The sequence below is a fragment of the Myxocyprinus asiaticus genome, chromosome 3 (assembly GCF_019703515.2).
Source record: "Myxocyprinus asiaticus isolate MX2 ecotype Aquarium Trade chromosome 3, UBuf_Myxa_2, whole genome shotgun sequence".
Lineage (NCBI taxonomy): Eukaryota > Metazoa > Chordata > Actinopteri > Cypriniformes > Catostomidae > Myxocyprinus > Myxocyprinus asiaticus.
Window position 1 is genome coordinate 21,120,125 of NC_059346.1, and position 16,036 is coordinate 21,136,160.

At 35.6% G+C, this 16,036-nt stretch overlaps 1 protein-coding gene across 1 annotated transcript; it reads right to left on the minus strand.

The window, feature by feature from the left end:
* Positions 1-1,781: 1,781 nt before the first annotated feature.
* htra4 (HtrA serine peptidase 4) lies at positions 1,782-13,354 on the minus strand. The gene is made up of 9 exons (XM_051677664.1): positions 12,665-13,354; positions 9,309-9,408; positions 8,706-8,910; positions 5,663-5,857; positions 5,472-5,504; positions 4,354-4,468; positions 3,252-3,309; positions 2,923-3,018; positions 1,782-2,101 (listed from the first exon to the last, which is right to left on the minus strand). The coding sequence occupies exons 1-9, from the start codon at positions 13,080-13,082 to the stop codon at positions 1,936-1,938; spliced, it is 1,386 nt and encodes a 461-aa protein (XP_051533624.1). The 5' UTR covers positions 13,083-13,354; the 3' UTR covers positions 1,782-1,935.
* Positions 13,355-16,036: the final 2,682 nt, after the last annotated feature.

Sequence of the window (16,036 nt, forward strand, 5' to 3'; positions counted from 1 at the left end):
CAGTTATAAATAAATTTTGAAAAAAATTTTAGTTACTGAGTTTTGCCCTTGCAGGTTAGTGTAGTTGTCTCTTCGTATTAAACTTGGATTGAGACTGAGACACTTCACCATAAAATAACAAAGGGGACTGTCTATGTCTGTAAACAGCATAATATTGTCAAGAAAATAGGATTGGTATTTTCGAAACACACTACAGAACACTTTTCTTTATTGTTTCATGGTTTTTACATGCTCTCTGTCACTATGTGATGCTTTAAAGGGGCACTCAGTAACGTTTGTCTTTGTGTCATCTTGGACTTAGCGGCTTGGATGCAGCATAATTTAAAATCAAAAGTTTTCAGTTTCAGATGCCATTGTACAAATGTAGTATTCACAATCATCCATGATTACTTTAATCAGTGAGTGAAAGTGTCAATAACAGGATGGTTACTGAGATTAAGGGAGTAGTATTCGGCTGGTCATGTGATTCTAACATGGCAGCCCCCATGTGCGGACCCACTCCATGTAGAATAAAACGGCTTTTATAAAGTTACTGATATGAGTGGAGTCTTCATTTTAATGTGAGTGGTCATGATTTCCTACATATATTGCAAAATTACAATTTATGTCTTTAGGAGTTAAACTTTTTAATGAGGGAAAAATTACTGAGTGCACCTTTAAATAACCGCATTTTGTTTCAAGGGCTGGAATGCAGACTGTGCAAAAAAAAAAAAAAAAAAAAAAAAAAAAACAGCTGCATAGATGTTGCAGATCTTGTTAAGAATGAGTACCTATAAAGAGCTGTCAATGAACCAATGTTATGAAATCACTTGTGATGGCAAATAAAAAACAGACCATAATACACTCAATTAAACATGCATCCCTTGGCAGAATTACCATGGCTTTTATCACGTACTCTTTAAAACACAGAAAGTAATAATTATTCTTTCATATTTTGTGGGTTACTTTTGTCACGTGGCCTTCATGGTAAATACTGTGTGTACTGAAAAAATGGGACCCTTTAGAGTGTGTTGCAACACAACCCAGTTAATTGCTCATTTAATAAGCAATTTTAGGCTTTGTTAAAATCATAAAGACTTGCTTGAATTTTGGTTGGCAGAGAAAATTATTTTTTATTTGTAAAACAGTTGAAAGCAGAAGGTAGCTAGGTACACGTGATCGATTGCAGCATGCAAGGTTCCCATCCTCTGTGACCAATGAATTTCCATGACAGATTTTTAAAAATCATTTTTGATTCAGGTCGATTTGTTAGCAAATCATTTAGACAGATTTCTGAACCGTTTAGTCTTAATTCATTGAAAAGAACTAACTCAAAAGTATGATACACTGACAAAATGGACACCCCTATGGCTTGGGAGCATGTTTTACTCTACACAAGAGCAATATCTAACTGATGAAATATTTTAGAGCAGAGAAAAATATATACATTTACTAATTTCCATGACTTTTCCAGGCCTGAGAAAAACTTTTAAAATTCCCTGATATTTCCATGGGAACCTTGATCATGGCAGAATATCAACTTGTATTTGAATTCTAAATATTTTCATGCAGTAAAGCCCCTTTCATTCAAAAAGCATTGTAAGATTACAAGCTGTTATTAATTTCCCTGAAATTTACAAGAATGGTTTTTAAAAGTTTCATATTACAGTATTATAGAATCATATACAGTAGCCACTTCAAACTTTGAAATGGCAAAATGTGACATGATACACTATCAGGAGAATATATACAGAAAATCAATACATCTTACACATAAAAGAAAAATTATGGAAACAAAAAAATATGCTTTTCACCTGTTTATTTGTATCAAAACACAATACAATCAGTGGGCAATGACACAATGCTTCGATTTTAATAAGAGAATGCCCTTTTCAATTAATGCATGCTTATGGATACTGCATTGTTTAGAGGTATGCAGACAGTGACTAAAGCTTATCAGTCCACTTCGTCAGGAACCACCATAAGTATGATTTCTTCATTTACACGCCGCACCAACAAAGAGAGATTTTCGCCCGACTGCACAGCCTGACTCACATCATCTGTAGAATGCACTGGTTGTCCATTAATGCTTATAATCACATCGTGCTTGATCAGGCCAGCACTGCAAAAAAACAGCAATGGTGTCACATTTTTGATACTTCTTTTTGAGTACAATTTGTATTTGAGTATGTATTCCAGCAGCAAATTGATCAGACTTTCGATCTGCATGTAACAGAGCAGATCTTCTACAGCGTCCTGTTGAGTATATAAGGGATATAGTTAGAGGAGCATGGGTGTTAGTGTATGTTCTTAAGAGCTGATAGAGTGCTATGCATTAAAAATATTTTAATACTTGTTGAAACGTTTTGTCTAAGCTTTTAAAGTTCTATAAAGTCCAGATTGTATTTCTTTCTTGATTTGCAGTTTGTCCAAGTGCACAAAAGGGGCAATGCTAGAATTTCCATCTTTAGAACGTGAGCTAATGTGGCTCTGCTGAATATTTCTTGGCTTAAATACAGAGGTTGTGAGTTTGGATTTTGCTTGACTGAACCTTTTTAATAAATACAAATAGCATATGTGTGTGACTAGATGTACATATACTGGTAAAAGTGGCAGATTGAAAATAACAGATTTTTAAAGATGCTGACAGCTGAGTTAATAGCAGATTTTAAGGGTCTTGCTTACTTCACTGTCAAAAGCTTGTGCCTATCATGAAATAATAATAATAAAAAAAATCATTTCATAGAGCAGGAGTGCTATGGGGAAAAAATATTAATTGGGCAAATATGTAAAAAGCCCCTGTGGTATACCATGAGGACATAAATCCTGATATGAGTGAGGGTTATGAGGTATACGTGAGTGGCCTCTGGGCCTAGATGAGTGAAGAGAGAGGTGCGGTTGGGGCTGAGCAGAAGATGAGGAGGTGTCGGCATATTCCTTTACCTGTAGGCAGCTGTCCCTGGAATAACCTCATAAACGTACACCCCTGAGCTCACATCTGGGAAGTTGCTTTCTTTCTCCCTGAGCTCCCTAATCAAACTAATGGAAGAAATGAACATGGTAAGTTCAATAGTGTATTAACTCTTTATAATAAATCACAGTTTCTTAAAAATGACAGAAGTAGTTTTCAGTTCCATGAGCTCCAGTTCCACATCAAAGGAGGCTATGTGCATGGATACTTATATACAGTATAGGACTTGATAACAGCAATGTAAAAACGGAAGATAACTTGATATCTTCTTCAAAGCATGTTGAAATAAAATACATCTTACGCAGCTGAAAGTTGAAGCATTCGCACTCCCATATATCTCTTTTTAGTCAGTGTTCTTCCTGAAATCAAAGTTTAAGAATATTGTTAAAGGGATAGTTCACCCCAAACATGTAAATTCTGTCATCATTTACTCGCACTCATGTATTGCCAAACTTGTATTACCTTCTTTCTTTGGTGAAACACAAATGGAAAAGTTAGAATGTTATGCTCAGTCACTATTCACCTTCATTGTATGGAAAAAGTGCAGTGAAAGAGAATAGTGACTAGGGCTTACATTCTGCCTAAAGTAAGTCACATGGGTTTGGAACATGAGTTTGAGTAAAAACTGACAGAATGACACAATTTTCTTGTACGAAAAATGAGAATTCTCTCATCATTTACTCACCCTCATGCCATCCTAGATGTGTATTTCTTTCTTTCTTCAGCTGAACACAAATTATGATTTTTAGAAGAATATGTCAGCTCTGTAAATTCTTAATGCAAGTGAATGGTGATCAGAACTTTGTAGCTCCAAAATATCACAAAGGAAACAATATGTAATCCATATGACTCCAGTGTTAAATCCATATCTTCAGAAGTGATATGATATGTGTGGGGGAGAAACAGATCGAAATGTAAGTCCTTTATTTACTCTAAATCTCCACTTTCACTTTTACATTTTAAAGCCACATGTGGTGCCTGTTTAGTTTCACGTTCACATCTGAAAGTGAAAGTGGTGCTTTAGAGTAAATAAAGGACTTAAATTTCAATTTGTTTCTCCCCCACACATATCATATCACTTCTGAAGATATGGATTTAACACTGGAGTCATATGGATTACATATGGTTTCCTTTATGTGATATTTTGGAGCTACAAAGGTCTGATCACCATTCACTTGCATTGTTAGGACCTACAGAGCTTAAATATTCTTCTAAAAATCTTTGTCTGTGTTCAGCAGAAGAAAGAAAGTCATACACATCTGGGATGGCATGAGGGTGAGTAAATAATGAGAGAATTTTCATTTTTAGGTGAACTATCCCTTTTATTTGTTCAGTCAAGATAAACGACTGTAATGGTACTGTACTGTACCAAAAACTCTTACATAAAGAAAAGGATTACAAACCTTTCCTTTGTCTGTCATAGGAGTCTGCAAGAAACTGGCGTATGCGGTCTGAGGGAATGGCAAATGATATTCCTGGTGTAACCTTCAAAGTGTTTATGCCGATGACATCACCATCCTTGAAACCGCAAACAGGGAGCACAATATTGAAATGCACTGTAATGAATGAACAGCTACCTTGAGACACACAGGGGACAGTGGTCAGTGAGTTTACTGATTTAATTGGACAGTAAGAGGGAATTTTGCACAGTATTAGGACACTGTTTAAACAAGTGAAACAAATGGTTTTTGCATGCACTTACAGCTTGTATATTTAAGTTTATGTTTAATTAGTAAAGAGCGATTTAAAGTGATAGTTCACCCAGAAATGAAAGTTTGTTGCCATTTACTAATCCTCTTGTTCCAAACCTGTATGACTTTATTTTATGAAATACAAAAAGAGATGTTTGGCAGAATATTAGCTTCAATCACCCTTAACTTTCATTGTATGGTGGGAAAAAATGCAATGAAACTGAATGGTGACTGAGGTTAACATTCTGCCTAACATCTCTTTTAGTGGAGAGAAAGCCATAGAGGTTTGGAACAACAAGAGGGTGAGTAAATGATGACACAATTGTAACTTTTCCCTTTAAACTGACAAGAGAAGCTTGAAATACAGATTTTTGTTTTATGTTAGTGTCTTATGCCATATACCATGCTATTCTTTTTCACTGGTAAGTTCCAATTTTATAGTGTGCAGTGCTTTTTGCATATTTTTTCAAGCCCCCTTTGTGCAATATAAATGGAAATATTTTTATTGCAAAGCCAGATGCCCGGTTGTGCCTGAGGCTCTTTCAACGACACATGTTGTTTTTCCTTTATAAAGATCAATAGAATTATATAAACCACTGCAGGTAATTTGTCCGGGGTATACTACATTTCCAGATGGAAGTAGACATAAAAACAGTTGAAGCTGCATGGTGAGGAATCCTAAATACCAACACTAAATGTTGAACAAATAAAAACATGAGTTTTTATAGAGACAAGAGATACACAACACAAGATCTGTAATATTGAGCATTATGCTTAAAATACTGTATATTTAATGCAGAATAAGAGACAGAAGAATAAATGGTTCTTACCAAGTTCACAAGAGGTCCTCCTGAGTTGCCATACTGTGGAAGAAAACATTTAAATTCTATTAGCATTCATTAGCAATCCATGCTCGCCTTGAAATGGTAAATAAAAAATAAATTTGCCGGGACACATAGTTGTACAGCTAAACTGCCTATATGGACAATAGTGTCTGTGCTTTTGTAAGTAGAATGCTTACGTTAATAATTGCATCCGTTTGGATGTAATCCATATCAGAGTTCTGTAGGCCAAGCTCATGACCTCCACGGTGGGTAGTGCTGATGATACCAGTTGTTACTGTGTTTTGAAGGGAAAATGGGCTTCCCACGGCCACAACAAACTCCCCTGGCCTCAGGTCTGATGAACGGCCGAGCAAAAGCACGGGCAGCGGAGTCTGTATATAAGAGAGTGAGAGATACAGTGGCCTCAAAGTATTCGAAAACTTCAATATCAATGTTATTGATCAATGTCTTTGCATTATATAAAAAATTATATAAACCAGTTGCATTTTTTTTTAAAGAAATGCATTTCACAAAATATGTTTGTTTGGTTTCAAATCTTAAAATAATAGATATATTATTCTAAATTAAGCCAGAAAGTTTTTGGACACTTTCTGGTTGTCAAACCTGTGTAAGCTTGAGGGCAACTGACTTCATACATCCATTAAAAACCTAGAGAAAAAGGCTTATTGAAATTGGTTTAAAGTAATTGAAGTTTATGTAGTTTTTGAAGTTAGTTCTGAGAAATGGTCAGTTGCTTGCATTTTCTAGAATGCAGTGACATTCAGACATTTTTAGGTGTGAATTAGGTGTTTCTAAATAATTAATGTGGCCACTGTAGATACTGTACCTACTGATTTTTCCCTGTACATATTTTGCCAGCTTGCCAATTTAAATTAAAAAATGTTTTAGATCAACTCCTATAGATTGCATGATCAGCCAGGGGGATAGTTATCCCACAGAAAATGAAGCTTAGTCTTTGTTCCAGAAAAACAACTTTAGTAACTTCTGCCCTCAGAAAAGTCCAATAAGTTTCTTTGAAATATTTGAAGCCAGCAGCCAGTCTGGGCCTGAGCCTGTCCCTGCCTGCCTATGCTCTTTAGGTGCATTTTTATGGCTTTAGGTTAATGCACCAGGCGTGATTACCAGTGTTTCTAGAGCAGGATGCAAATTAACCATGTCATGTATCAGAATCGAATTTTTGGTGGCACATGCCCTTGCTGACTGCAGAAACATCTGCTGTTCCGCCCTTCTGAGATTTTTTTACTTTCTGTAGCTGTGATGCTAGTCAGATGACAGTCCAGTAGACCTGAGCTGTAAATAAAAAGACAACATCTTTCTCAAGAAAAAAGGGTATAGTCTCCATTGAAGACCTCACACTCTGGAGGCTAGTCTAAAATGTCAGTATTTGTCATTTGTGAATTCTTGTAATTACTCGGGTCTATGGAATACTCAATTCTGATTGGTCAATGGCACCATCTAGCAGTCTGATACTTCTGAGTAACAACCGTACATCTGGGGATTAAAGGCATAAGTATACTTCGGTTGTACGTATTGCTGATCACTCCACACACAGTATGCATGATGCAAATTTCTCTATCAGCACTCATTTTCTCGACACTCAGACAGTCCTCATCTGTGCGCATCGCTGGCGCGTGCACCTGCCGTTGACTGTACTAAAAGAGTATCACAAAGCTACTGTAGTGCGCATGCAACAAACAAGTTCGTATTCGCTCACGACCAGAAGAGTATACTTTGTAAGGCAAATCCGATCCGATCTGGAAAGCAGAAAAACAAAGTATACCTGGGCCTTACGACATATCAGACCGGACATCCAGGTATTGCAAGTCATCTTTCCTACTTCTCGGATCACTTTGCGATCTCTACAAGTAAGCTAATAATATAGATCCAAACTCAAATCAATGTTTCATGTCCATTTATTTATTTATTTGGCAAGTAGTTTTGTAATAAGCTGGACAATGAGCAGTCAGACTGTATTTATTTACAAAATAAACACGAACAGATATCTGATGCAAACTGGAGGTGGAAGTTACACTACCGGTGAAAAGTTTTGAAACACTTATTCTTTATAATAATAGTAAAGTCATCAAAACTATAGAATAACATGAATGGAACTATGGGAATTATGTTGTGACTAAATAAAATCCAAAATAAATCAAAACTGTGTTATATTTTAGTATCTTCAAAGTAGTCACCCTTTGCCTAGAATTTGCAGACATGTACTCTTGACATTTTCTCAACCAACTTCTTGAGGTATCACTCTGGGATGCTTTTTAAACAGTATTGAAGGAGTTCCCATCTATGTTGGGCACTTATTGGCTGCTTTTCTTCATTATTTGGCCCGTCATCAATTTCAAAAACGTTTTTAATTTTTTTATTACATTTTAGTTTTATAATGAAATAAATTAATATGTTGGCACAATTATATTTTTGTCTACAAAACTAATTTCAAACATTTAAGCATACGCCTTCAGATCAAAAGATTTTTTAGATCACGAGAAACATTTCAGTCAAGTGTTTCAAAAGTTTTGACTAGTATAGCTGTTCAGCGATTTCTTTTTTCTCACATAATTACTTAATTTTAAAGCAAATCAATATTTTATGCCCATTTTTTATTTATTTGGTTAGTAGCCATGTAATAAGCTGGATAATGTACAGGCAGCCAGTTGTTATCGCAAAATAAACCCCTTCAGGTTGATACAAGACCACTCTGCTTTGTGTTGGGGTCCCGATAAACTTGTCAGGGTTTATTTTGCAATAATAAGTGGCTGATCCCTTACATAACTCATTATCATTTATTAAAGGGATATTTTAACCAAAATGGAAAAATCTGTCATCACTTATTCACCCTCATGTTGTTCCAAACCCATGTGAATTTCTTTATTCTGTTGAACACAAAAGGTGATGTTAGGCAGAATGTTAGCCTCAGTCGCAATTCACTTTCAATTTATGAAAAAAGAGCAGCGTCAACATTCTTCAAAGTTTCTCCTCTTCTGTTTTAAGGAAGTAGATTATACGGAACAACATGAGGGTGAGTAAATGACAACAGAATTTACATTTTTGGTGAACTAACCCTTCAAGTCATTTAATGATAGCTCATATTCTAAATCCACATGCTTTAGATGCTTTGATTATTATCTCTTCTGATTATTGCAACAATGGCAAAAATGTAAATTATTCCAGTGCCACCTGACCAGATAATGGACATCTTGGTCTACTTACCTCTGAGTCAATCTTAATGAGAGCGATGTCTAATTTTTGATCCACATCTTTGACTGTGGCATCATGGAGCACACCATTGTTGAGCTCTACTTTGGTACGTTGCTTATTGGACAGTACATGTGCATTAGTAACAATCCACCCATCCTCTGACACGATGAACCCTGAACCACTGGAAACAGGGACTTCTTGGTTGGAATATGGTAGTCTAGGAAGAAATTTTTTTGGAAATAATGTCCCTTGATGTAAAATGAGTTTATAATAACATTAATTTCTTATTATTTACAGAGAGGTTTGAGATAGAAAAATAAATACTGATGGAGATGACACTATGCTAATGTTTTCCTCACATAATTCTATACCAATGTGTTTTTGCAATAGCAGTTGTCCCATCACACACATTTGAAGCAGGAATCTGATCCCGACAGCAGTTTAAACAGTTTTTTTTTTTTTTTTTTTACATCATTCTAAACAACCAAACAGAAACTTTTTTTTCAGTTTAAACACATCTGAAGAATTCTTCCTGAGCTAGCTAAAAATACCTAGTATTTTCACCAGCATATTACTCTGCTCAGCATCTAAACAGCCACCACCATCTGTTCTTACCTTCTGAACAGTTCTAGATGGACCACTGCAGGGGCGATTTTATCCACCACATCTGCTATGAAGTTAAATTTGTAGCGCATGCTGTTTGGATTTCGAGAACCTTTTAAAGCAAACAGAATTCAGAAGTACAATCAAACATAACTACATTAGGTGGGATGAAAAAATTCTTAACACCAAACATGCTTGGTGACATGAGTTCAGTGAGCTGTAACAGTTTTACCTTCTTTCTTTTTTAAACAATGTCTCGCTAACACTAAATTTGTGAGAAAATAGAATGGGCAATGTATTACAAATATCTGAATGTGCTGGGGGAGAACTTTGCATAAATTGATACTGGATGCGTATCTCCTTGTCTCTGGCAGCTGACATCAGCCGTGTTCCTCTGAGAGAAAGTCCAGACACTGTCCAGACACTGTGTAGTTTGCCTTGGGTGAACCACAACAAGTGAATACAAGAAAATATTGAATGGCTTTTCTATTGTGGAAACTGAGAAATCTTGACTCTAATCCACTATGGCAGCACCTTAAAAACCCACCGTGTAGATTATGATGAGTAATTGGTCAATCCATCCTTTTTCTTGTTTTCTGTCAAAGAAACCTGACAGAACATACTTTGTAAATGCAAATTTGTAGTGTTTAGATAGAACATGTTATGGAATGTTTGTGTAATGTTTGTTTAATGTGTCATTTTACTGCTAGATGAAATTGGCACTCCCTTGACTATTTCAGCATACAGAGTCCACATTCAGAGCTGAATTGCTTGTGACATTGTGTTTTTCAGCCCTTTGGGGACCCTTGAATTTGGCAAGGTATAGTTGACAGAACATGCCACATGATTTTCAGCTATGGATCATATATCCCAAGGCACAGCTGTCAAGACAAAGTACATTTGAATCTCTTGGCCTCAAGCCAGAGAACATTTGTATGTATAAAAGCAGGGAGTTCTGGTGAAACCTTCTCTGAAAGTTAGTTTCAAAACACTGTGTTTTCAGAAAGTATGTCAGTGAATTAGGTATTATAAGCCTATAAATATACTTCTATATCAATATACAGTATACGTAATGAATCACTATATCATTTTTCAATCAAGAGTAGTTGCATCAATAATTATTTAGCTGATATTTAAAGAACACTTTTAACTAAAAAAAAAAAAAAAAAACTGCAGAAACAAGAACAGCCCAAAGGAGAAAAAAAATATATATTTATTTGTCATTGTTGTGCAAACATTTCAGTTAGATCAAAAATAAATTCTGTTTAAATAGTCACATGGGATATGATAAATAAAATCTAAATTATATTTAATAAAAGTGATACAACTACTAATATGTCAAGTCCTATAATTCTTCATTGAGCACTGATTTGACTCTTGTCCTTATGTCTATGAAAATCCAAAAAATAACTTATCACTTTAAAGCCTAAAACAATTATTGATTTATTAATGATAATTACAGGCTCTGATAGGTGAATTAAGACTCTATTAAGTCATTTTCTCTCACTATTCTCATATAAACTGCAATGATTGTAGTGTCAATGTGATTGTGAGATTGTGTAGAACTCTTACATTGACATTAATCAACACCCAGCCAGCACCCTCAGTTATTGAAAGCAATAAAAAAAAAAAAATAAAAAATAAAAAATGGTATCTCAGTAGAACCACCCAATCTAAAAGAACAATTTGGCTGTGAGAATGAGTGACATACACAAAAAATATGATTTGCTTATCTGATCTCCAAATGACAGCAATGACTTTCATTAGTGCTACAATTGGATATGATGTGGACACAACATAGGTATCATGGTATGATAAAACTGGGAATTTTATAAATGCCTATTATAATCTAAATATGATACAACATAATACAACAGTGTTTGCTAGTTATGTTTGCTTATTGAGGCAATAATATTCCACTAAAACATCAAAAGTTGCTTCATTGCTTGTTACAACAAATGTCAAAAAAAATACTTGTCAATGACTAAACAATGCTCCTGCAATATGTAATTTTGCTTAACACCAGCACTGATATGTGTTGAAATAAATTCCTATCAAAGTTCCATTGACATTGAAAGAGATTTGAAATGCTGCATCACTACAAAGGTTTTTGTGACTGGAGCTATAAATCCATTATCACATAAATGTCTCTTCTTATTTTTGTATGAAGGTTTTTGCTTGAATTATGCATGAAGCTGTAAATTAAAACTTACTCAAATTGTGATATGTGCCTTAAACTTGACTTTACATCTACTCATATTCAGTATTGATAATAACAACTGTTATGTATATGTATGTATGTATATACAGTATAATCTATCTATCTATCTATCTATCTATTTAGTGGGGCAATAGTTATAGGGCACAATTTGTCAACTTACATGAGTACTTTTGATCACAACAAGATGCTTTTTTGTGTAACAAATTAAGATAATGCTTATTCAAAATAACCACTTAAGAAAAGGGTGCACGATTTCCTGTTAATTTCAAACACATTTGGCATTTTATAACATCTAAGGTATTCTATAAACAAATTAATCTTCATTATGATTGAATCAGTCAATGTGAGCCCACTTTGAAAATTTTTCATAACAAATCTATTCTCCCCACTTAAGAGGGATAACATTTTTACCCCAAATGTTATCTTTTCAGGGACAGTTATTATATATATATTTAAATATAATCACCTTGAACAAAACTGAAAATGACAAACAAGTATTTTGTTTCAAAATAAATGTGGTAATTTCCAGGATATTCATTAGTTACACACAGTAATAATCAAAACATGCAGGTACAACACCCCCCCCCCCCCCCCATTATTTATACCATAAATATAATGGAAACATGTAAATGCTTCACGCTGCAACCCCCCCCCCCCCCCACACACACAAAAACCCCCACAATTATAACATTTAAAAAAATATATAAAATATTAGATCAAATTGCATGAACCTTTAGACACCACACACAATGATCTCATGAAAGAGGAAAAATGTGCAGTTCATATGACAAACAGGTGTTTAGAAAAGTGCTGTGGTAGATTTTAATGCTATTTCGTGTTTTGGGAGAAAATAAAATCAAGAGTTCAGAACCTTTTGCACCGTTGTACACTAATAATAATAATAAGCTTAAGGTATTTATTAAAGTTTTCTGCAGCAATTGAACCTTTTTAATCACAGGACACACCTAATTTGCAAAATAAGAATTGCCGCCTTTCCTTACAATTTCAATTTTTGCGTCATCTGCAAGTAACTTCTTGGGAGAACAAAAATGTCAATTACACCGTCCAGACTGTAATTAACTTGTGTCAAGTTGGCCAGGTGCTGTGCAGAATTTATTTATTTATTTATTTATTTTTTTTGGCTCACCGGTCTCGCAGGGGCCTCTCTGGATGAAAATGACAGCAGGTATGCCGCTCAGCTCAGCCCGCCTGTTTTCAGCTCTCAGTCGACAGATACTGGGATATGTTCTTCCATCGCTGCCGCATACTGGTTCATTTGAGTCGCAGACGCATGTGCCGCCCTCGGACGCGCGCCTTTCCGGTGGATATTCACAGGTCATCCCCTGACCGCAAACTCCATGTTCACGCTTCCCGCAAAACTCCCCCTCTCCCGCCGCACACAACGTGCAGCAGTTACAGCTGTCCTTCACCACGCCGAAATAACAAGACTCTAGAGCGGACAGGCAACGGGACAAGTCGCACACTGAACATACATTCTGTCTCTTCCGTAGATTACGCGCCTGTACTGTAGAAGCCATGAGAACGCAGGCCATTAATTTCCACATGATGAATAATAATATCCCGAATCGAGGGTCAAAAATGTGTAAATGGATTATGAGTAAAAGTTAAATGTAAACTGAGAAAACGGCACAATGAATTTCAGTTTTCATTGAACATTTGAGTAAACTTCGCTTTGAGAAGATCGACAGGTGTCCTCTTTGTCAGCTCCACGGTGATCGTGTTCCAGTGAAAGAATATTTGCATTTTGCTTAAATGTCTCATTAAATGACGCTCAAGTCGTGGCTCGTTGTAAGTAATCGTCTGTGTTCAAGGGACTATTCATGATGTCTACAGGAATGCAGCTCTTCTAGTTTAGGTACAGTTTGGGGTACTCAGGAGAGGAATTCAGGGAGGAGCAAAGTTTATTTCTCTATTTGCATAACAGATATCACCCAGTTTGTTCATGAGAATGAACCATAAGAAAAAGTTATTACAATTCATTCAACTTTACAAGTTCTTGAGCAATTTAATGACTGTACTTGCTTTAGTTCTCTCATATGGGTCTATAGTAACAGGCTTCAACTCATTATTACATTGCACTTACACAACCACATTGCATGGGGAATAATTTTCCACTGTGAACAGTGCATCTGCTGCCTTTGTGACCTCTGAACAGTTCTACATTGTGCCATGTACTAATTCTGTGATGCTTAAAGTTAATAAGTACCACAAAAACAATTTCGACTCATCCCTCCTTTTCTTTATTTATTATTTAATACACATATTTTTTTCCTCCCCCTTTTTCACCCAATTTGGAATGCCCAATTCCCATTGCGCTTTTAAGTCCTCGTGGTCGCGTAGTGATTCGCCTCAATCCAGGTGGCGGAGGATGAATCCCAGTTGCCTCCGCGTCTGAGACCATCAACCGGCGCATCTTATCACGTGGCTTGTTGAGCGCGTTGCCACGGAGACATAGCAAGTGTGGAGACTTCACGCCATCCACCTCGGCATCCGCGCTCAACTCACCACGCACCCCACCGAGAACGAACCACATTATAGCGACCACAGACTACCCCATGTGACTCTACCCTCCCTAGTAACCGGGCCAATTTGGTTGCTTAGGAGACCTGGCTGGAGTCACTCCTGGATTCAAACTCGCATCTCCAGGGGTGGTAGTCAGCGTCTTTTACCACTGAGCTACCCAGGTCCCTCATCCCTCCTTTTCTTTAAAAAAAGCAAAAATCGAAGTTACAGTGAGGCACTTACTATGGAAGTCAATGGGGCCAATTTTTGGAGGGCTTAAAGGCAGAAATGTGAAGCTTATAATTTTATAAAAGTACTTATATTAATTGTTCTGTTAAAAACAAATGTATTATTTGAGCTGTGAAGATGTTTAAATCATCGTCTTTATGGTCGTTTTAAGGTTTTAGAGTAACATTACGTCGTCATGGCACCAATGTTGTAACAGTGGATTTAATTTTACACAGAAAAAGTTAGTAAGGGATTTAATCACACTAAAATCATGTTAACACACGTCTTGTGGCTCTATTACGTCTTGTGGCTATATTTTAAAACAGTAAGTATTTTAACATTTACTGATTGTTCCCATTCACTTCCATTGTAAGTGCCTTACTTTGACCTTGATTTTATTTATTTTTATTTTTTAAGAAAAATAAAAGAAGGTGATGAGTCGAAATATTTATTTATTTATTTATTTTTGTCGTAAACAACATTATGCCACAAATGCTGATGATAGAACTTAACTTGTATTGAACCAGCAATATTCCTTTAATTTAGTTTATCAAAATTGACTGAAAATCTTTTAAAACTGAAAATGGTCATTGACAAATTCCACGTTTAATTTCCTTTCTTTGTTTGGTGTAATGAATTTGATTGCATAATACCATTGAGCATACATGCAAATGATTTAGACAAATAGATTAGCTGATTTCAGTCTTTATTCAGTGCTACCTGAAACTATTTTGCAGTATTCTTTAAGAAAAATTTGACACGTTCACTTAGCTACAGCTGACATATAAACTACTACATTGTAGCTAAATGAGATGAGAGAGAGCGTTATATATTAGAGCAGCAACATCAGCCCTGCCTTTGATCTTAAGTTTACAGCAGTAGTTCACTTACATCTCTCTTGCTTTGTCATTGTGTGAATTGTGCTGACTTTGACAAGTAAATGTCAAAATTTGATGTGGAGAACTACTAATTAAAAAAATGGTTTTATACTTTAAAAGAATGATGAACACAAAAACTGACAGTATCTAAGGGGAAACTCACATGTAACCTCTCTATTAACACCTGAGCTTTGTTTATGACTACAGATTACATAATAACCAACAAACTTTTTATTTTTTTAGATAAGTTCTGTCTATGTATGTACATGGTGTTTTATTTCCCTTTACTGAAAATAGACAAGTGAAGTATTATAAAGCATAATACAGACCAGTTGGCACTACACTGTACATGAAAGAAGGGCCATTTTCTTTCTTTCTTTCTTTCCTTTAAGCCCTATTGTAACTTACCTTGACACTGTCAATAATATTGATAGACTGACTTTAAACACGTTACTCAATGATCAGTCTGGGAGCTAGTCATTTTGTGCATTCAGCCTATTTCATTCTGTCTTTGTGCAAGTCCATTGTATTTCTTTCCAGTGGAATACTCATACTTATTCATAAGCCTGTTAATCAGACTGTGAATTACCCTTGGGTTAATTTTCTAACTGGAAGTGGCCCAGTTTTAGAAGAAGTAGCAAACTGATTAAAAAATGTTTTTTCTGCTTCACATTTCACTATGGCTTTGACGTGATTTTCTAAGAACAATTAAAATGCCTTGATTTGCCGTGAGCTGGATTTATAAGCAGGGGAGTTTATTATAGGTATTGCTTGGTTTGCTCTTTCAGTTGTCCAAGTCTTACTAAATAGGACAATAAAAATATATGTGAGAAGCATCAAAAACTCCGAATGATAGTATATGAATTAATCATCAACAGTCATCTTAAAAC